Source organism: Geospiza fortis, unplaced genomic scaffold (genome assembly GCF_000277835.1).
Source record: "Geospiza fortis unplaced genomic scaffold, GeoFor_1.0 scaffold408, whole genome shotgun sequence".
Taxonomy (NCBI): domain Eukaryota; kingdom Metazoa; phylum Chordata; class Aves; order Passeriformes; family Thraupidae; genus Geospiza; species Geospiza fortis.
Genome location: NW_005054330.1, coordinates 1,090,221 through 1,112,606, shown reverse-complemented (window position 1 = coordinate 1,112,606; position 22,386 = coordinate 1,090,221). Strand labels below are relative to the sequence as shown.

At 39.5% G+C, this 22,386-nt stretch overlaps 1 protein-coding gene across 2 annotated transcripts in view; it reads right to left on the bottom strand.

Moving 5' to 3' along the window:
- Positions 1–14,656, bottom strand: part of ZNRF3 (zinc and ring finger 3) — a 27,863-nt gene extending 13,207 nt beyond the window's left edge. For both annotated transcript variants that reach the window (XM_005421437.3, XM_031057453.1), the window contains exon 1: positions 14,531–14,656. In XM_005421437.3, the coding sequence (XP_005421494.1) occupies positions 14,531–14,656 (126 nt within the window). The remainder of the gene's footprint in view (positions 1–14,530) is intronic.
- Positions 14,657–22,386: the final 7,730 nt, after the last annotated feature.

The following is a 22,386-nucleotide window of genomic DNA, read 5'->3' as shown; positions in this document are numbered from 1 at the left end:
CGCCTCCAGCTCGGCTGTAAAACCGGGCTCTGCGGAGGGAGGACCTCTGCCCGCTGGGCATTGCCCTCCTGCCCTCAGCCCCAGGTGGCGGCCGGAGCGCACCTGTGACCGGGGCTCCGGGCAACCTGAAACACCTGCGGGTCATCGCCGGTCCTTCTGCATCCCCGAAAATGCCGCACGATGGTTAAAGTCAAAACGTCTTTGAAAATACCCTGTCCACTCCTCAGTAATCAGGGCAGCTCAAAATAACACAGCAATGTTAAGTCCCACTTAAAATAATGCCAGCCTGTAATAGGCACGTGATTTTTTCTTTTCGGGCTAGCCAGCATTTAGACTCCCTCAAATCATTTTTCTAAGCAAGTGACCAAACCTACATCAAAAATAAATACAAGCTGGATGAGAGGGAAAAATAAGCTCATACGTCTACATTTATAATACTTGTGGCAAACAATCAGACATTTCCACAATTCAATTCCCATTCATTTGCCAGGCCTATTTCTTTCTGTGATGGTCTTCTGTGGCTTAAAACAAATGACTATCACTATGTATCAGTATTCTTCCCCTTTGTAAAGGGTAATAGAAAACAAACAAAAAAATGGTAATTGCGCTTCTCATAATTCAAGTGATCACTTTGTTCATAGCGACAACAACCTCCCAGTCCATGTCTGTATTCAGAGTCTTGAGTTTATGCTACCATAGAACAATGGACGTTACCAATAAAATGCACATTAAATACTGTCTCAGATTAAAATCTGTCAGAATTTACTAGACCTTGTAATCTAGGTAAGATAAGAGGATTTGCATGTGACAGAAGCACAAGAAAAATACCTCTCCACATCTCCAGGCCTGAGGAATTTTAAGTTATTACCTCAAAGAACACCAGAAGGATTTTAAGAGCTTTGCACTACCTCCCTGTGGGTCAGGCAAATACAATAAAGAAGTAACAACTTCCTTGATGAGGCAAACTTTCATCCCAAGGGACCAGATAATTATTAAACAGGTGCACTGTTCCTCTCGTTCACTCAAGTCAGGTAGGACAGCAACAATCAAGCAGTAAAGTTCAGCTCCTTCCTGACATCTTGAAAGACTATGCACGCTTGCACATAAGAACATGGCAAGTATCTCCTCCCCTCTGCTTTCTAGTATGGTTTCATTCCAAATATTGTTTCAGTTGGAACGCAACAGTGGAGAAACCATCATAAGAAAAGCTGCTTAACAAGGTTCCCCTCTAAGAGAAAAATCATACCAACAACATCAGCCTTATTCATTACGTTTACTTTTTTGCCAGAGTTACAATTCCCTGACAATATCCAGCAGTATTTGCACCTGAGGACATGACACTTTAATCTAATGGATTTCAGAGAGTGAATAAATTACAGATGAGAGAAAGACCGAGGCTTAAACTATAGGTGGGGAGATCAAAGTTCATTAAGCACTGCAAGCTCTGCCATTTACATCAACATAGTAATGCATTACACATCTATTAAGAGAGTACTTTTTGTTGAAAATGGCTATTGGCAGAGGTAGATTACTACTTATAAATAAACTTTTTTAAGTTAACATCCTGGATAATACTGGGACCGAAGGGAGAAAAGAATGCTTTAAAAGTATTGGCTGCCTGTATAAGCCACAGACATATCCTGGTGATATAAAATGATGTTCTCACAGATGTTTTTACATTAAAAACTACCTATCCCTCTTCCTGGATTTGTTCACCCAACTCTAAGTATTATCTCCTTGGAACTTAGTACACTCTAGTTAACAAATATTAATTATAATTATGGTATATGCTACATGAGCAGTTTGATTTATTCCCTGGGTTAAAAAACTCACAAAGCTGGGGAAGAGGAGGTTGGGCAATGGTTTAAGGAATAACGAGTACAAATGCCAGTAAACTCCTTTTAGCAAACTATTCCATTGGGTGTCAGCATTATTAGCTGGTCCTCCAAAATGAGGGCACAGTACATAGAGAACAGTCCTATGGATTCTAAAAGCAAAATGCAGCTAGAACTAAGGGTAAGAGCACAGCTCTAACAGGTGTAACAACAGCTTTTTCCTACTACCATTCCTTTTTTCAGTACATCTTGGTTTTGGGGGCAGAAAATATGGTACTACTCTAAATCAGTGCAGAGACTGTTGAACACAGTAGTCAATAAAATTGATTTGTATGTCCTTATTTAACTGATAACTGACCCAGCCTGAATTCCTGAATTTTCTCTGTCAGTTTTTGAGGGTTTTTTCCCCTTCAGTTTCTCTATGAACTAATAATTATTGAACTTGAGGCATATTTTCTGAATATTCCCAGCCCATCAGTTAGATCCAACAGTCTCTGTCAGATCTCTCTACATGGTGGAGTCAGCGGCCATTAATCTGACAAAAGGGTGGGATTATGCAAGCAGTGTTAAGTGGAACGTTTTTCATAGCTGATTCTATCATCAGCTGTCTTCTGGTGCTTTGAAATAAGAGAAGTCAGCCTCTCACCCAGTGTACTGGTAACACATGAGCAACACTCAGTGACATGCAACTTGCAAACTCTGTGACTCCAAGGAACAAGATTTTCAATGAAAAGCTGCAGTTTCTTGTTTTACTGCTCTGGAAAAGCAGTTCAAGGATTTCAATGATCTTGACTGCTAGGGAACACAACTGAAGGAACGAGGTTTCCATCTGCAATATTTCACCAAAATAAATGATGGATATAGCAACTCAGTGGTCTTGCGCAGACTCAAAAGTAACAAAGCCTGTTCCAATATCAATTGATTTGCACCCGTTTTCTCCATGTCAACTGAAACCACAAAGATATAGACAATATTACTGAGATATGATACAGAATATGCTGCACCAGGTTCTAGAATATTGGCTTTTCTAGTAGAGGTTTGCTGTAGTTGTGTGGTTAAACTATGACACTTCTGCAGACTTGTCTTCATTTGATTTTTTTTTGTTTTTTTTTAAATACTAGCAGAGGACAACTTTGGTGCTGAAACAAGCATTAGGAGCCTACCTTATCAGGGTTTAACTTTCTGCAGTTTTGAGAAAACCTCAGTTAAGTCTGGACTAACGCAGGAAGTCTTAATGATGAGGAGACCACTGGTTCTTACAGAAATGCATGATGAATCTGCAGGTTGTGACAAGGAGATGTTGCCACTGCCACTTTGCCATTCCAGTCAGCTGAAATGTATTCTGCCCCTGATGCTCTCAAAGCCCTAAACTTCTTCAGGAGAGAGGAATACCTTAAACAACCCTGTTAAAACAAGCAGTGGGTATGAACTGCACCCCCATTCTATGGATGGCAGAATTATATTTTCAGAAATGGCATCACATGAAGTTAGGCAATAACATCCAAACCTGCTCATCATTAAGAACCCTACATAAAACCCACAGCACTGTGCAAATATACCTTTTCTTTGCAACTGTGAAAATGCAAAAACCTGTTTCTCTCAGAGCTACACAGAATACAAACAACATCTGAACAATCCAGGCCTCTCTCTCTTCCCCCCACACTGCTATCAGGTTCAATCAATCACAAAAAAATACCTTGTCCCTTGAACCAACACTGGAGCTAGCAAGCCAGGCCACAGGCCAATTCTGCAGGGCAGAGGAGGAAGGAGAAAAGGACAGCCATTTACTTTGCAAACAGCACAAGTTACAAATTAACCAACTGATGCTTCAGACCTGTTAATGTACAATTCCCTGGTAATTCCAGAAACTCAGTTAAGCCAAGCATAAACAGGATGCCATTTCAAACCTTTTCTGAGATAATGAAACTGCTGTCTGAATATTTCTGTCTGAAAACAAAGGCAGAGTATCAAAACATGACAGTCAAATCCCTCTGTATCACACCAGCATAAAACTGCTTCCTGACTGGAATACTAAAATTCTCTGGCACCTCGAGATACGATTTATACACATGCCCTATAGATTTTGAATTACACAGCATTACAACAGTTGCTTACCAATTAAGAAGTATAGAAAGTGTGAAGCAGCATTTTAAAATTTAAAAGCATCATCACAATTTAAAACCAATGTATATTTTGGTAAATAAAAAAAAGGAACCTTAAAAAGCTATGTACTTGCAGTTTTGAAAAAACTATCACCTCATGCCAGACATAATCACATCAACAATATATATATATATATATATATATATATACACACACACACAAGTATGATTCATACCACTCAGTACTGAGAGGCTCTCAGATGGTTAAAATGAAGAACAAGAAAACTAAAGTCTCTCTCTTTTCTGGGGTTAGGGAGAAGCACTGTTACCAGTTCTGAGTCTAGACTGAGTAAAAACAGTAAGAAAAGGACATTTCTTTAATCCTAAACACAGCAAAGCCTGCTGGCTGCACATCTCTTAAGATCCATTTCAGAGTCATGGGACTCAGTCCCAAAGGCTGAGCTCTGCTATCACCATGCTGCAGCCCAGCAGCCTTGTTGCTATGACAAGGCACAGAGAGAAGGGTGAGCACTGGGAGAGATCAAAGGAGGGGACTGGGGTCTTGAACTAGATTACATATTCACAGAGAGCCTAGCACACTCAGCAAGAACTGGGTGGCTGCATTCACAATGCATGGTTAACCCTTCAAGCTTTTTCCAGAACTTCTATATACAGTTACCTTTGAAAGATAATGGTCACAGGATGAGGATATTTTAGGAATTATGTACTAAGCATGTACTATATCATATGCTATAAAATACCACTACAGCAAATCCAGATAATTCTCAACCTTTTCACTGAGGGTATACTGAAAGTACATGGACAGAAAAACAAACCAGACCTAAGATAATTGTGTAAAGATACATGCAAGCATGTTGTGGTGCTGAGAGAATAAAAAACAGAGATATAAGAGAGCACTGGAGGAGTTGTAAATTAAAGAAACTATTAATGCAGACCACTATAAAAAGGCATCCCTGCAGTATCCAAGCTGTTCAAAAAGAATGTACTGAAGCTCCTCCTGTAGGCATGTGCTCTAACTTTAGAATTATAAACTGCTATTTATGTACATCAAAAGGGAAAACAAGGAATTATAAGAACTGTCTTGTATTTAGCATGAGAAGTAGCAAAACTTTGAAAAATTGTTAATAAGAATTCCACCTAACCTCAGTTTAATGGGGAATGCTTAGTATCATCTGTCTTGCTTAGCCTCACCCTCAGGAAGCTGACCTTCATCAATAGGTTGGTATCTACTGTGAACAAGGACATTTTAGAGATAATACAATAATCTGAGATGATGAAACAATAAATCCTTATCTCGGTAGTGACAGAAAATGCAGTGCTCTTGGCAGGGTTATTAAGTGCCTGCATGCAATCCCTAACTGTATGTTAGACATGATATATACCAAGGTGAGTTGAGAAGAAGCAAAGGTATTTTCACTTCCACACATATCAAAGTGCTGCAGTCCATTGCCCTGGAGGTTCTGTCCTCTTTGGCAAGGATGAGCATCTGCATCCGAGACTACAGAAATGCATCTAAGCCCTACTGAAGTACTTCAATCTTTCTGAATGAACAAAAAATCATGTGGGATTCCCTTGGAATCCAGTAGGATACTGCTGATTCTTGAGATCCTCCCTCTCTACTACTAGAATCAGCTTGGGTAATAAGCTGAATAGTAAAAATCTGCATGGTGGGCCAGTATTCCAGGTTAGCTAGCAGCTTTCCATGTTCACAGCTGGCTAATACAGGATGATATGGCCCTTCTTCCAAACAGTTATCCTTGCATTAGTTTAGCTTCAAGGTCCCAGACTGTGGTAGGCCCTTGTAGTTAGTTTGTTGACTCCGTAAAAAAAAAATATTTTAAAATGAAAAAAAAAGATAAAAAGAAGGGGAAAACAAAAATGAAAAAGGTGGAGGATTTTTGTTACAAAGGGAAACTGGAAACTTCTCTCCACGCAAGCAGAGACATGGCTGTATTGCAGAGGCCTCGGGGCAAGGATTAAAGAAAAACAAAATAGAAACCCTTCCATCTCTAATTAGGGTCTTCATTTGCCAAAGAGCCATTCCACAGCAGGAGGAATTACATTCAAGCCGTTGCTTGGATAACGTCTCCCAGCAGGTTGGCTCCTCAGAACAGGCTACTCTGAGCCAACAATTTCTGGTTACTTGGAGGCAAGCAGCCTGCATATTGTTTTAACTGGCCTGGCTTTTACAGCCAGTTTTGCTGAAGAACAATCTTCTATTCAGAATGCAGAGATAAAAGCTTCACTTGTTTTGAATTTGTCGCCAGTTTCTTTATCCCTTTCTTTTTTTAAACATGGGAATTATAGGTTCTGGAGATTGCATTATTTCCCTTGTAGACTTCAATGTTTTTCTCCCTCTAGCCACTTGATTCTTTGCCAGTGAAGGCTGCTGTCTGGAGTCCAGCCATTCATCAGCCCCTACCTCATCATTAACACTGTGGTGCTGGTGGTCACAGCTCATTGCTGGCGACAGGAAATCCTAACTTGCAAGAGGTTAACCACAACCCATAAACAGTCAGACTGGCTCATTAGACCTTTACACTCAGCTGAAGTGACCCTCTGGGAGTTTCAACACCATCCATGGACCTCACGTCTATGGATTCTGTGCTCTTTGCAAATGCCTCCTCCCCCCCCCACCCATTTAAAAGCTCACTATTTGGATCCTCAGGGCTAAGGCCCATCTTCCTATCCCAAAGGGACCAAGTTATTTGAGCATTTTGAAAAATTACATGTCTGTGATGTGTTCTCTTGGCTTACCAATTGAACAAACCACCAATGGGCCAAGAATGGAGAAATTAATGCACTAGAATACATACATTCTTGTGATATTTTTAGTAGTCTCTATGAGAGTTTTATATCCCTACTGAACAGTTCTAAGGCCACAGCAATGCAAATACTAATAATGTATAATTAATCTGTATAACCTAATTCACGTCACAGATATGTCCAACTCAAATGTTCAAAAACTAACCTGGTAGAATTTTAAGTAGCTCAGTCAGTACTCCCGCCACTGACTAAAAAGCACTTCCTACTCATTTTGAGTTCACAGTATGATCACTCGTTTCATTTGGAGTCATTTCCTTGAACTCAGTACAAATGTTAAATCATCATGTTATCCAAAACCGCACCTCTAGATATCACCTGGTCATCAAAAAGATAAAAAGTTTAGAGCAGAAAAACATGTTCTGGCAAATTATCTCAAAGCGGTAGGATATGAAGCACAATTTGTGTAATTTTTTTTCTCTTTCCTTCCTTTCAGTCCTGTGAAAATCATTGCAAAACATTCCCACTTTATGTCTGTAATTTCTCAGGATCCAGCTTTTTACCACTGTCAATTGTATCTGCCCAATTTTTATTCTGAATATTGGAGTCCCTATGATGCAGCTCTGGTTACATTCCAAAGTTCTCCAATTTCTTTCAAAGCCTTCTGTCTCCTAGTACACCAAAATTAGGCATGTCACTCATCTGTGAAGTCCTAAATAATTCCATTCCCTGCCTCCATATCTGCTCCTTATTTTCTTCACTTTCTGGTCCATTTATCTGATTCTGCTTGCCAGGGTTCTTTTGTGCTCATTTCTATACTCCAACACAGCAGCACTTACTTGCTCTCTCACTTTTCTGTTTCAAACTCTTGCCACTATGCATTTCTCCTGTTAGAGAAATAGGTGGATTCTGCATGTAAAACAAAAACAACTCTCAGTGTTTGAAAGGCTTACAAGGCACATAGAATAATGAGAGGCCAGAAACTTAGGAGACATGAATCATTTATATATTATTATTATTATTTGTAAGTGCAGCATGCCTTAAATAATTGCTCCCTAGTCTTTACTCAGCCCTTGACTTCCATTAGTTTCACTGGGAGGTCTGACTGAGCTGAACTCCAGTAACACATGTAGTGCAACAACAGCTGCTTCTTTAGCTTAAGGGAGAAGCAGCTGTGCTCCACAGTTGGTTAGAAAGGAGTGAAGATGGTGCTGGGGACTGCTAAGGACTCAACTCTAAAAGTGGACTTTTATTTAAAGTAATCAATCCAACAATGGCAAATCTCAGGAGTGCCCAGAGGGAGAAACACGAGAGAGGGCTTTGTTCATTAATAGCTGGTGCTTTTCCTAACTGTGCAGGCAACATGGAAAGAAAGTTAGTCAAATAATACAGTAGCAGATTGCTGGCACTAGTTACCAATGGAAAGAGCTCAGCACTAGCCATGAATGAAAACCTGACAGAGCTACTTCTTCTGAACTGCATAACCTGATTCAGTCCTTGTTTGGCCCTTCCTTTGAGCTCTCTCCTCTTTGGCTTTGATCCAGTTCTTTTCTTTCCTTCTGCATCTTTCACCATACAATCCATGCACAAACCTTTCCTCTCCCCACATTTCAGCTGGCTTGCTTGTCAGTTCTCTTTCCTGTGCTCAACCTCTCCCTTCTCTCCTCAAAGGGAATGCAGAAATTAGAGTGGAAAGCAGAGATGGAATGAGAGGATTTAAAGAGGGAATACATGAGAAAGGAACTTATAAACTCAAGAATTCAGTTATAATGATGACACTGCTGTTTCATGCAGTGGCCAAATGCTCTAATGCTCTTAGATTGCAGCCTTTCTTCCTTTTTTCTTTCCCATTCAAACCCCCTTCTTCCTCTGTTAAAATAGACTTGTTGCTGGAGTATGGTCTGTGGGGGTGAACAGGCAAGGAGACGGGAAGCAGAAATACACTGAGCATTTGGCAAAAAAAGCTATTTTTTTTTTCCTTCTTGTCTTTTTCTGTGTGCCATTAAGAAAAGCCATCTTCTTCCTGAAAAAACCCATGTATTATCCCCTCTTCTGATCTCATCTATGCTGGAGTTTTGTTAGAATTCTAAAAATCACTGTGTCTATATGGTGCAGAGGTCTGATCACACTGCCAGCAATGGGGAAGTAAGAAAAATCAATGTCAAAACATAAATTACATCAAAAGTACTTGCACAAATAACATTATCACTTCAGCTATCATTTTAAAATATGTTTTATGCTTGTTTAAAATGGATTCTAACATTTCAGGTGTACTGGAGATTATAAATGATGCTGAAGTGGAGAATAACAAGAAACAATCATTATGATATTACAGTACTTATGATGTTCTTTGGTGCTTTGGGAAAATTATCATTTTCTCTTTCTCAATACATTCTTTAGAACAAACACAGTAAGGAAAAACACAAAAATGGCAGGGATTACAATTATATATACTACGTTTTTTCACAGTAAACCCTAATTTTAGGTAGTGCTAAGACAACAGACCTTGGAAATAAAAAAAATTTATGCAAAGTTAATGAAGACTCTCAAAGAACATGACTGATTCAGAAGGTCTGAATCCTTAACATTAGCCAGGATGCTATTTTTCCCCATTAAAACTCATATTCATTTTTCATTACAGAACAATGGGGTTGATAAAAACAATAGTTTTTGTTTTGATCAGGATTCTGGCATGCTTGACATTGCAATATAGATCTGAAAGCTGGTCCAGAGCCACAGGAGTCTAGTCTCATTGAAAAAGCTTTCTTCTACTTCATAACAACTTCCTTCTTAACACAGAATGTCTGGGAGTTCAAAACAACCAATATTAAGTTTATACTGCCAAAAAACCCTTTCTCAGTCTGCAGTCTGACATACATTTATGCCCACACTGCCATCACAAAAAGTAGACCCTACCTCCTCTTACTTGTTCCTACCTCCATTGGACTCTACACTGTCAGCACAAACCTTCAGATGAAAAAAATAAACCAACCAGCTTAAAAATCACTCATACTATTACTTTTCATCCATATTGATTAAATTTTGCCACTAATTTTTGAGACTACTGCCTCAAAAAGAATTACAAATGCTTTTTGGATGCTGTTTGCAAAGAAGGAACACAGGCTAACATACAGAAGGTAGAAAAGACCTGTAAATTGTGGAATAGGTACCATGAAAAGCATGTCAGCTACTTCAATGGATGGAAGAGGTTTCCTGAAGTGACAATATTTCCTACTGCATGCAGCAAGGACTCAGCACAGGGTGCTTTACTGCAGCTGTCACTACCAGTTGAAAGTATCTGAACAAGCAAAGTTTTGGAAACATTGACCAGTGGTTTTAGGCATGTCTCTCATTAATTTTAGATCTTACTCTATGGCATAGTTCAGTCCTAATTTCTGAACAAGTTTAGCATAGAAGAGTGTGTGCCTAAATTCAATGCCCATTTCTACAGGAAACTATCCAAACTATATATAAAACTATTAATTACAAAGAAACAAAAAGTATATTTATACTGTCAGCAACCAATTTGAACATATAACTGGTTGCTTAATTTAGGCTATTAATATAAAGGTGTAAGTTGCTTTTGTTTAATTTGCCTTTTTTTATTAGTTTTAGTAACTCTGAAAGAAAAAGATTAGGATGGACTCCTCACAGGCCTTCTTGTTTCTCAAGTCTTAGAACAGATCTCTCTTTATTCAGGAACTAAACTACCCACACAGCCCCATAAATTCTTATTTGATTACCTTATAGGAATTTTTATACTTAAACTAACTTGTTAGACAAAAAGTTAGGAATCACAGTTCAACTGTTAAGTGCATTTTCAAGTTGTGATGATTTCTGTCCCAGCCTAACTAGTATAATAATAATGATGACATGGTAAAACAAGAGATTCTTCTAGTTAGTACTTATGTAAATTTTTGTAAATAAGCTCTTAGAAAAGAAGTGAATGGATATTGGAAGAACTGCCAGGAATTTCCTCATATTACAGATTTCTTTCATCTGAAGAAGACAGGAAGCTGTAGTAGCAGGGACATCCTGTCTTTGTTAGGTTATACTCAGATGCACATCCTCAAATACATATATCCTATTACTACAGAAGAGCAGTCTCTGGAAGAGAAAGAAGAATGAAATCCCTTCTTGTGGACTTTCAATCCTACAGAAAGGGAAAAAGTGCTACTTTTAAACTAAGCTTCAGCATTTTCTCACTATCCTGTACTGAAATAAAAAAACAGTGGTATTGCTGCATTGTATTTCACTGTCTTGACAGATGTAATTTGCTTTGAAAATTACTGGGGTGGGGGAAGAACAGGAGTCTGCACATTGGAGAGTACAGGACACATGCAGGTGCAGTGGATCGCAGAATCCCAGAGTGGTCTGGGCTGGAAGGGACCCTAAAGAACACCCAGTTCCAACTGCCCAGCCCTGCCAGGATGCTGCAGGCAATCAGTACTGCAGGCAACCCTGCTTCTCCCTTCCTCCAGCACAGTGCCACTGCTGGAGCAGTGAAGGAGCCTCATTGTGCTGTGTGCAGAGGGAAGGCAGGAATTCCAGGAGGGGAAAGGTTCCCTTTGAAGCACATGGCACCAAGAGCTTCCCAGTGACCATGGCAACAGCTCAGTGGGTTCCCAGCCTGAGAACCGAGTTACTACAGCCATGCCTCAAAAACAAAAAAAGTCTGAAAGAAGGAGAGAGGGGGAGGTGGGGTTGGGGGTGTGAGGGAGAGAAGCTGAAGTAAAATTAGCCTGGCAGAAACTGAGCGGCTCCCTGGTAGGCAAATCCAGCCAATAATGCTGCTCGGGTTCACGGGGTTTCCTTTTCATTTCCAAAAGCTTTCTTCTTCCTCTGTCATTCCCCTTCTAGCCCTATTCAGGAGCTCATAAGATCAGTAAAACCCAGGCCTTTGCTTTGCCTGCATGCAGCATGGCCTCAAACAGGGCTGCACTGTGATCAAAGGTAATGGTAAAACACAGCTGCCACACACACTCCTTGCCTCAACCAAGGCCCAGTTTCCACAGGCACTCTTAACACTAGAGAGATTTTTTTAAACACTTTCATTTCCATTACATCATATAACAAAGGACAAGCAATTATTAAGAAGGATGCGCAATATCAAAATCAATACAAATTACAAATCAATATGAAAATTACAAAATCAATATGAAAATGGACAGATTAAATTCTGTATAGCTCCCTGTGGATAAACAACTGGAATAGAACTTCTAAAAACACAGGTCAAAATTTTACTTAAAAAAAAAACCCAAACAAAAACACCACCCCTAGATGAAAAAAAGACCCTGTAAACCAAAACCAACAATAAGAATAAAGCCATACAAAATTTTTTACCAGATTCATGTGTCATGCAATTTACTTCTACAGCTTTTAACTGGTCTACCATATTCCAAACTTTCAACAATATCACCTCTATAATGCCCCACCTTGGGGCAAGTTAAATCAGACTTAATGAGGAACAAACTATAGGTTTGCACTCCTAGATTTCTTCCTCCTTTTCTATATGGAAAAAATTCCAATTCCTTTCCCTGTTCAAGATCAGCCCTCCCCCATTTTCCTTTCTTTTCCTTCCCCTACTCCTTTCCTTTTTCTTTTTCCTTCTCTTTTTCCTCCTCTCCCTCCCTCCTTTCCTCTCCTCTCCCTCTCCCATTCCTTTCCCTTTCACATTTTCTTTTAAGTCAGCTGCCAAATCCTAAAAATAACCAGAAGAAGACACATATACACATGCAGCAGATTTGATATTTACCCAGGCAAAATAGTTTACAGGCCACACTGAATCCTCACATAGCAATTTGTGTACCAAACTGCATGGAAACTGAAATTTTCAGAGACCCAGACAATCACAGCACAACTTACTGCTAAGATAACCAGGCTGGCTTAACTGATAGACCTGAAAGAAGCTCAGGGCTGATGCTCCTGTTGCTATCTGCAATCAACAATATTCCAAGAATACTGAGAGTCCTTCTAAATCAGGACATAGCTTGAGCAGAGTGAGAACTGAGCAGAAGGGTTGCTAGCAATAGATGGAGAGGAGAAACTACAGCAGAGAGCATGAAATAGGGAAGAAATATTTCAGGAGGAGGAGAATAAATAGAGAAAATCCAGAACAATGAAATGCAATGCAGTATTCACTAGAACCTTGGCCAGACTCTTTTCACCTGTTGAAATTGCTACACATAAACTGACACATTTGGAACTCTCTGCCCTAATTCTCTGGACACACCCTATGTCACATCACCATCATTATGCATCAAAGCAGATGCTACAGAGCTCCTGAAGCAAAGCCAGAGTCTGCTGCTCAGCAGGCCAAGCCTTAGGAAGCAAACATCAGCAAATACTGAGCTGAACTTGGCTTCTTTTTGGCTTTGTGGACATGGGGAGTACAGAGCACATGGTGGGATTTGGGCACATAGCAGCGGGCCAGGTAGAGAATTTTAACTTTTTTTTTGTGCAGGGTACCTATGGTTCAACTTTCTTTATCTGTTTTGTACATCTATTTCTTCACATAATTTTCAAGAGCCTGACAGATGGGACTGACCAGACTCCTTCCTGAAATGGCTTGCCTCAAAATTAAACTTACTCCTTGAGTTTGCTTATGGCTCAATATGAATCTTTCAGGACTAAATCTTTAATTCCCATCCTTACAAGACCTCATCCTCAGATTTTATCTTTCTAAGAACAAAGAAGCAACACTTAGAATTTCTGTGAAACAAAAACAGTTTTCCAAGTTAGAAAAAAAGACCTGTATTATGCTGAAATTCAATAGAAAGGGAAGCCACTTCTTAAAGAGATGTGTTTCTCCATACACCCCAAGTTAAATCTGCAGCAACTTTTAGACAAGCAGATGGCTTCCCATTTCCTTGGAAAGGTAAGGTTTTTAGGAGTTTTGTTTATAAATTTACAGAATCAAGTTCTACATTAAAAAAAGTCAACCTGCAATTTTATTTTCTGCTTGATCCAATGCTAACCTCAAGTCACCAACACAATCCTACCAAATTTAGGCAGCTGGATTTTAGGATGAACCCCTGTTAGGCAGTAATTTTCAACTACTCAGTTACTGGTAGAACTTGTGGCCTATGCTCTTTCACACGCTCTCAAACCCTCCAGACTTCAATGCCAACATATAATAACCTCAATACTCAAAAATTCCAAGGCATGAACAAAAGAAAGTCATCTTTCTGCTTTCTTTTTTTAACATATCAGTAATGGCATTTTAGTGATAAAACAAAGAGAAAAGTTTTGCACTTAATATAAGAATACAGAGGCCCCATTCCATAGCGAGATTTCGGGATGATGAAAATTTTGATTTTTTTGACCAGTACAATAAAATTCACTACTTCTTAGAGTTATCTATCCTGCAATGAAAGTGAATAAATCTTTCTAGGTTAGAAAGCTTCTCTTTCCCCAAAAAGAGGAAATGAATGTATGTATTCTCAGAAAATTGTGCCTAAGGACAACCAGGAAGATGCTTTCATTTTGACTGCTTTGACCAAGTAAATCACAGTTGCAGTTCACCCTTTCTACTCCAATACTGCTTCTGCTAAAAAGCCATTTTTGCTTTCATCTTTCTTAGGTTTCTAGAGAACTCAAAAAGGGAATGCTCAGCTCCCCATCACCATCTCTATCAACTGAGTTAGGGCAGCATCTTTCTCTGAAGTACCTGGAGTGAAAACCGGCAAAACAGGAATATTTTGTGGAGTAAGGGGAATTTTCCCTGGGTTTATTTCTTGCTGATTTTTCTCAGAAAGGAACTAATCCTTCCAAGAAACATTTACATGCAGCCCCAAACTATCCCCTTACCTTTCCCAAGACAGTGAGGCATGGCTTAGGCTCCAACTCTGGCTGTTCCAATTTCACCACTCCTACCCAGCCATATTCATACAGGTCTTCCTCATCATTGCTATTACACAGTCCAAGTGGATGCATCTGAAACAGAATCAATAAGAAACTTTTAGCCAATCATTAGAATTCAAAACCATACAGACATATAAATAAATAAAATAATAAATAATATATTAAAGTATATTTGTTTTAAGTTAGCATACACCAAAAAACCTGAAATGTAAGGCTGCATATATGAAGAATTCAGTATGTTTCTGAAGCATGCCATGAGTACAAAATCTTTGCAATTTTATGTAAGCTGTCATCCTGCTTATAAAAATCATATAAGGCTAACAATTAAATGTGATTTTAAGTCCTTTGCTCGGATATAAAATTCTTAACTACAAAGCCCACCTTTCCTTGCAAACAGACAGAAATAATACAAACTGCTTGGCAGAGTCCCTTATAAAAGCTTCACACATCATTAAGATCTGGACCCCATGTTTCAGAGCCATTATCACCCTTTTTTTGAAATAATTGCAGAGTATCAACAGGCTGTCATCCTTTGAAACAAGCCTGTCATGTAAGCTAAAGTAAGATACAAGAAACTTCCTAACTATTGTGAAGCATTTTCTATTGTTTTCTGAACCCAAATGATGTGGGGGGTAAGGCTACCATGAGGTGAGAAACTTCAGTCTCCTTTCAGACATTTGTGTTTCTTACTCTAGGCAACAATATGTCTTTGTTTTAATTTCAAATATTCAAATATTTAATCTGTTCCTCCTCCTTCCAACACTTGGTGTAGTTACTCTACACATCTCACTTCTTATACTGTATACTGTCTTCTCCTTGTTCTCTTTTTCCTTGGATGTTTCACAGACCCTTGCCTTCTTCCCCGGCTTTAACATATATTCAGAGGTCTGTGCAAAAAAAGTCTGTACTTCAACCAGTTTAGTGTCTTGCCTTAAATCTCAGCTTTATCAAACTAGCTGAAGAAAACCACAAACTGATACCAACACTATGACAACTCTGCTTTCTAATAGCTGATTATAATAGGAGATTATACTGCTCAATAATTTACATATATATACCCCTCACTAATCCATGCAAAGTAGCACCATGTAATGGCCTCTAATCTGACCATCACTTCTGCATCACCAGCTTGTCGTTTTGTCCTTTTCTCCTTTTCTCCCATGTCTTGTACCCTGACTTCCATTTTGCAAGTGATACAATACATGGAGTGCTATTTATATTATCTTGTGGGGCCCTAACTTTCTGAATAACTTGGGTGATTACTGTAAAATATGGGAAACATGACAGTGAACTGACACAATACAGGGATTTTTCCTACCACTTGTTATTTTTCAAGATTCATCACCAATCCTTTCCAAGAAAAAAACAAGCCACACTGTACTAGGTAGGCTCTTAATTTAACCTTTCTCCTTTTCTTTTTTGCCTAAATGAGTTACTATCACACACTGCTGAGCTGTCTACTATCTCACATGGATGAGCAATTTAACTTAGTGCTAAAAGCTTGGGGGAAGTACTATCACTGGGAGATGAACCACTCCATAACTCAGTATCTGATGGATAAACTCTTCAGCATAGACATAAAAACAGAGGATGGAGTCAGGTAGAGTGTTCTCTCCTAAACTGCCAGGGCAAATATACCAACATAATCAACCCCCCAAAGAGTCCATGGGATCCTTTAAGCAAACACAAAGCTTTAATCAATATTAAGCATCTAAAGAAACAGAGAACCATTTCCTTGATGTAATACCCTTGACATAGGGTATATCAATTGAGCTTTGAAACCATAACCCATATCTAAGAAGTTTCCAGTTCAAAATCATTGAAATATGCTGGGGCACTTTGCACATGCCTGAAAGGGTAAAACTGAAACCACGACTCAGGTGCTTTTATCCAAGGTTACAAAATCTGTATACATTGCTGAGGGTCTAAAATAACTTTATAAAGAGCTGCAGCAATTTTATGTGGGTTAGTGTTACAGGGCAGACAAACATTAAACCAACAGATGAAGAATACTTTGCTCTGTAACTCTATCACCTAAAAAGTCCTGATGATTAAAAGAGAACTTTCACCCTTTTGCCCTTTTTTTGGTGCCTGCCAGGATAAGGCATTATAGTATTACAAAATGCTGTATGAACAGCTCAGGATCTTTCTACACACAATCTCGTGTATAGAAAAGCTCTGGTCTTTTTTTCCCAACCACAGAATAAATAAAAGCTCTACCCACTTCAGTCCAGAGAAAAAGGACTAAAGAAGGTAGAAGGCCAAAAGAACAGAAAATTCTTTCCACTGCCACTTTCCTCAGGAATACTGTTATTCTGTACCAGCTTCCAAGTGTGAATGACCCTCTGGATCAGACTCACCAAGCATACTCTGAAGTTTTGTCCCTGGAAATCAGTATAAACCTGAAAGAGCTTCCTCTCTTCCTTTTACAAACATGTATTAAAGACTCAGAAAAACCCCAGAATCAGCACCAAGGCCAATAAGACATGGGCTTCAATGACAGAAAACTTTCTGTCCAGAAAAGCACTCCAGCACTCCAAGCCACAAGTAGTTGGTAGATTCTGCTTGGATACCACAAGCTTACATTGTAGTGATCTCTGTAGATCATGACAGATAAAATATACTGTAATTTTCCAAACCAGAGATATCAACTAGAAGTGCAACAAGAGCATGTGAATTTAAGAATTCAAGCCTGAAACACTGGTGTTACTTCTGATTAGGTGCCCACATGGAATGAAACACCATTCACTGGGGCTGATGGTGACAGGACTCATCCAGTGCAAGTGTATGCCATGTTCTCATGGTTTCCTGTCACAACACAAGTGAATTAACCACTGAATCACAGAACACAAAAAAGTAAGGCTAAATGAAAATATCTGTCAGGCCCAGGGAGGATCCAGGGTGTTTCTCCATCACAGACATCTTTTACTTTAAACACAATAAACAAAAGAGATGATGGACAATCTACAATGGCAACAATAAAACTAATTATTTTCTGTGAGGTGGAAAATTATCAGTAGTTTCAAACTGCCACAGTAAAAAGCAGATTCAAAACACTACAGTGCACAAGCCTCTAAAAAGGAGCAGGACTATTTAGTCTTTTTGTGAAGACTTAAACTCTTTATTGCTGTACAGTCTGAAACAACAGACACTCCATATAACTTTCCCACCTGGAATGCACTTGGCATGGATTCATCTCTGTCCACATGAATTCACATTCTTTCACTAGATAGGCTTTTGAAATAAAATTTATGAGGTTTTGCAGTGCTCAAAAGAAAACATAAAAACCAAGTCAACCTGAATAGGAATTCCATCATCAGGGAAGGCTTTCTCCTAAACCAGGTGTAGCCTCTGGTAGCTGAAAGGAAGAGATTCCTTTCCTGGCTTAGCCCAGGTGTGTGGGAGCAGAGACTGATAATTCATTTCAGACTTCAGACACTTTTGGTTACCCAGCCCCTCAATGTTCTGCCGCCACTTCCAAGCTCGTCTTGTTTCCTTCCTCCAATCCCTTTTCCCAGGGAAGCTTCTTCTAAAGGAAGGATCCAAAGTCTGAAGTGTATCAAGGCTCAAGTGAAATTAAGGCAACCAAACAATGTGTTTTACAGGAAGCAGAAAAACCATTAATACATCTCTGCTGGGAGTTCTGTAGTAAGCATCTCCCCTGTCAAACCAGACTTATTAAACACAAAAATTGGACTAAATGTACATGCTTTATCCAAAATGCAGTAAACCACCAAACAGATTTTGAACAAATAACAACTTCATTCACCATAAAGTACTAGAGGTTGCGGAGTGTCTGATTCAGAGACAATCCAGTATTTTGGTGCTAGAGTCACCAGAAGTTGGATGAAATAGAGATAGGTAAAAAAGGGCACACTCACAAATACAGAAACATTCTTTGGAGATGCAGAGAATTAGGAAACCAATAGGAGCTCAAACTGGCAAGCGATGTCAAGACTAACAAGTATATTAACAGCAAAAGAATTGCAAACAATAAATGCCTGCTATTGAATGGGGTTGGCACAAAGCAGTAACAAAGCAAGCAACCAACAGCTGTAAGGAGGATGGAGTTAAGAATCACCCATGCAAATCTGGCATAAGGTGCCCAAGGAATTAGAGGATGCCTCCAAATATCTAATTTGAGCTGCTGCTGTAATTGCAACATCAAGCTCTATTATTTTTCACAGGTCATGGAGATTGGGGGAAGACCCCTGATGTCAGGAAGAAAATGCCACACTCATCTGCAAAATCCAAGAAGACAGATCTGGGAAAGCTATCTCCACATACTCTTCTGTATTGGCAGAGCAAGCTGTTACCAAAAACTGATTTAAGGTTCTTGACTGCAATATTCCAACCCAGCATTACTAAGACTCCACCAGAAAGAAAAGGCTCAGGCCTTAACTCCACTGTGTCACTGCTGTTTGAAAAAGGCTTCAGTAGAATGTGCCATTACACATAAGCAATCCAAAACTGTACAAATAGGGGGAGGAATTTTTTAAGAACTAAAGAACAGGGTTTCTCTTAAGAAAAGTTAGGCATTGCTATTGTTTCTGCAGCCTCATGATAAAACATGAGGGTTTTTATGCTGGCTGCAGCTGGAACACAGCAGCCTTTTTGGAAAAGGTGAAAGCCAGAAGCATTTCCCCATCCCTCTGCAGCTTTGCCATGCAGAGAAGAATGTTTATTCACCAGCACAAGTAGAAAACTCCATTAAAATATGGTTTCTTTTCCCTTTCAGGCATATTTTTTTCTGTTTTAAAGAAGTACATCCTGCAAAAAACCAAACTGCCACAAAATGTAACATGATAGGACCTGAGCATTTCAGCAGGGCGCTTTTCTTGGCTATCAGTTGTGACCATGCTGTCCAAGCCAGTGGTCAGCACTGAACCCACAAGTGGCTTCCACTCAACTTTCTCTACAGCAAGAGCATCAGGCATTCCTGAAATCCTCTCCCAGTCCACTTACTCCAGGAAGCATGCCAAAAGGGATGATGAGAAATCCAGCCTGTGCTGTAATTGAATGTAAAACCAGAGATACTCAGTTGAACACATCCACCATGCAGGAGAGGCCAGGCAAATTCTACAATGCAGACTGGCCAGCGCTACACAAAGTCCACCAGATCCTGTGAAAAGGAGCAGTAAGTTTTGAAGAGCAGCCAAAGGAGGTTTTGTTAACTAGGGAACCAGATCTTAGCACTGATCTAGTTCATCAGCAAACTCAATTCACCTGTGCCATGGTCCAGCTTCAAATCCCTCAGGAGAGGAGGAGAACTGCCTGAAAGACATTCCCAGGCATCCTCCTGCAAGGACTGTCCCAGCTCAGAGACACCACAGATAGCCACAGCATGTGCACAGTAACACATGTTTACAAACCTGAACTCAGCACATTTACACCAGATTTGCTGCACAAGCAGGGATTGTACTGCCCAAGCTTTGCAGCTGAGCAATCTATTGCAACAAAGCAGCTGGACATAATTATTCCTTGCAGAGGAAGCTCCTGGTCCATTCAAACAGAAAACTGCTGTATCCTTCCTTTAAAGTATCTCAAAAAGCAAAAGGAAAAGATGTACATACTATAGACAATTTGAAGGAAGACTTCTTCTCTCAGTAATTTAAGTGCTTTGATTACACCAAGTTCTACTACCATAGTATTGACAGACCAAAGGAGAACAAAATCGTATTTACAATTGTGGCTTCCCTCCCACCCACTTTAACTTGGTGGAAAGATGCTGGCAAAAAGTGAAGGCATAATGTCACTAAGGATGGGAGAAACTAGAGAGAAAATCTGGAATAAAATGATACCTTAATAAATTACTTTCAGCAGAAGAAGGCCAGTAGCTACCTGATAAAGCCAAAGAGTTTCTGGCTCTACAAAAAACAAGACAGACTCCAAAACACACTAATTACCAAAACTTTAGACATAATCATAACTGGCTGGGAAAACCAGGATAATCTGACATCTCATGAAAAACTGCATTTGTCCCGTAGCACTCAAGCAGGGACTTATAACTGAAAATATTAGGCCACTGCCACATAATCTCCTTGGCTTCAGTTAAAGGCCTGATATGGAGTTAACAATACTTTACTAAGTGCAAAACTAAGCTTTCTAGCAGAAAATGGAGTAGGAAGTGTGAAGACACCCTGACAAAGACTGTACAACATAATGGGATTTGTTCAACCTTAGGGAGTGTTTGGGGCCCAGAAAGAATGAATACAACTATTCAACAACAACAAAACCCAAACAAACAACAACAAAACCAAACCAAACACTAAACCCCAAACAAACAAGCTTTCCAAACCCACCTGACGGAAGCTGTTCAAATAAGGAACCCTAAAGGAAATTTCCCTTTGCATTCCCTTGCCAAAAGTGCACAAGATGCACATTTAGGAAATTTGGCTGGGATGAAAATTCCAAGATTTTTAGGAGGGAATAAGAAGACAACATGCACACGTGCACATACCAGACAAGGCAGTATTTCATTCTACAAAAGCACACAGCTCAGAACTATTCATCTGCCAACTGAATTTTAGCAAGGAAGTTTAACAGATTGGCAAATCTGATGCTGACCCAAAACTTCACAGTAATGTGAGACTCCAGACCAGCAGTGACTGTTCTTTGTATGTGCACACTGATTGGAGACACCCAAACTCACTACAGTTCATTTTTCTGACACCTGGACTGCTCTAGATCCTGGCTTTCCAGGCAGTCCTTGATGTAGTAAGAGGTGACCTCTGACAAGAGAAGATATTATTTTGTGTATTTTGCAATAAGCTACTAACAAGCAGAGCTGGTTTGCTTGCATTCAGGTTTGTGGGGAATTTTGCTAGACAGAGAAGGGTAGGGAAGGAGAGAAAGAGGAGTTAAAAATAACTCAAATTATTTCTGTGGCATCATTTGGGTTAGAAAGTGAAGATCCAATTAAACAGCAGTGTAAGGATATACTAATTACATCTGCAGATCACAGATACCCCCCACACCCTATTCTTCTAATTTTGGGTGGAATGCTGCACTGAGGCATTCCAGCTGCATACACAGGTACATCCAGATTATTTTCTGCATGTTGGCTGTAAAATACCCTCAAACATATATTACTCCTGCCTTTATTCATCAATATTCCACATCAATGTCATCTACCATTCTGCTCACCTTGCCACATTTCAATTATTAATTTTTCTATTATAATTTTGAAGATTAATTTCATCACTGAGAAAATCTGAAAAAGGAGATGGTGAAATTTGTAAAAGTGTGTAAAAACACTGTTACTTGCAATGTTCTGTCCTAAATAACCTCACCTGTTCACCTTTCACCATAGTGAAAATTGGATGTGTTTGATCCCCTATAATACCATTCTTCTTCTCCTACAGCTACTGCCCCTGTAAGACTCTCATGAAGGATATTCTCAGTATTTAGCAAAGTCTCATTGTTCGGATTTCCAGAAGTAGTGCCCATGCAAAATGTGACCCAGGCACAGAGCTCTAGAGCATCCCTTGCCATCTCACACCACAGCCTTCGTTAACAAGGTGATTATATTGTCCTGTCCCCAAGAGGAAGCATTCACTGGGGTGAGAGGGAGGGAAGAGGGACAGAAAACATGCACACAGAGAAAGGCTGCACCATAACTAAGAACAATACTGTACTTAAAAAGAGGGATGGGGGAAGGGAACTAATGTGAGTAGATTGTTACAGAGGAGCATGAAGTCCTTACCACAACACTAATCAAACTTCCTTTGTCCTACATACACATGCCAAGCAGGAACTCTGTATTTCTGTCAGAAACCATTCTCCACATGCATGACAATATT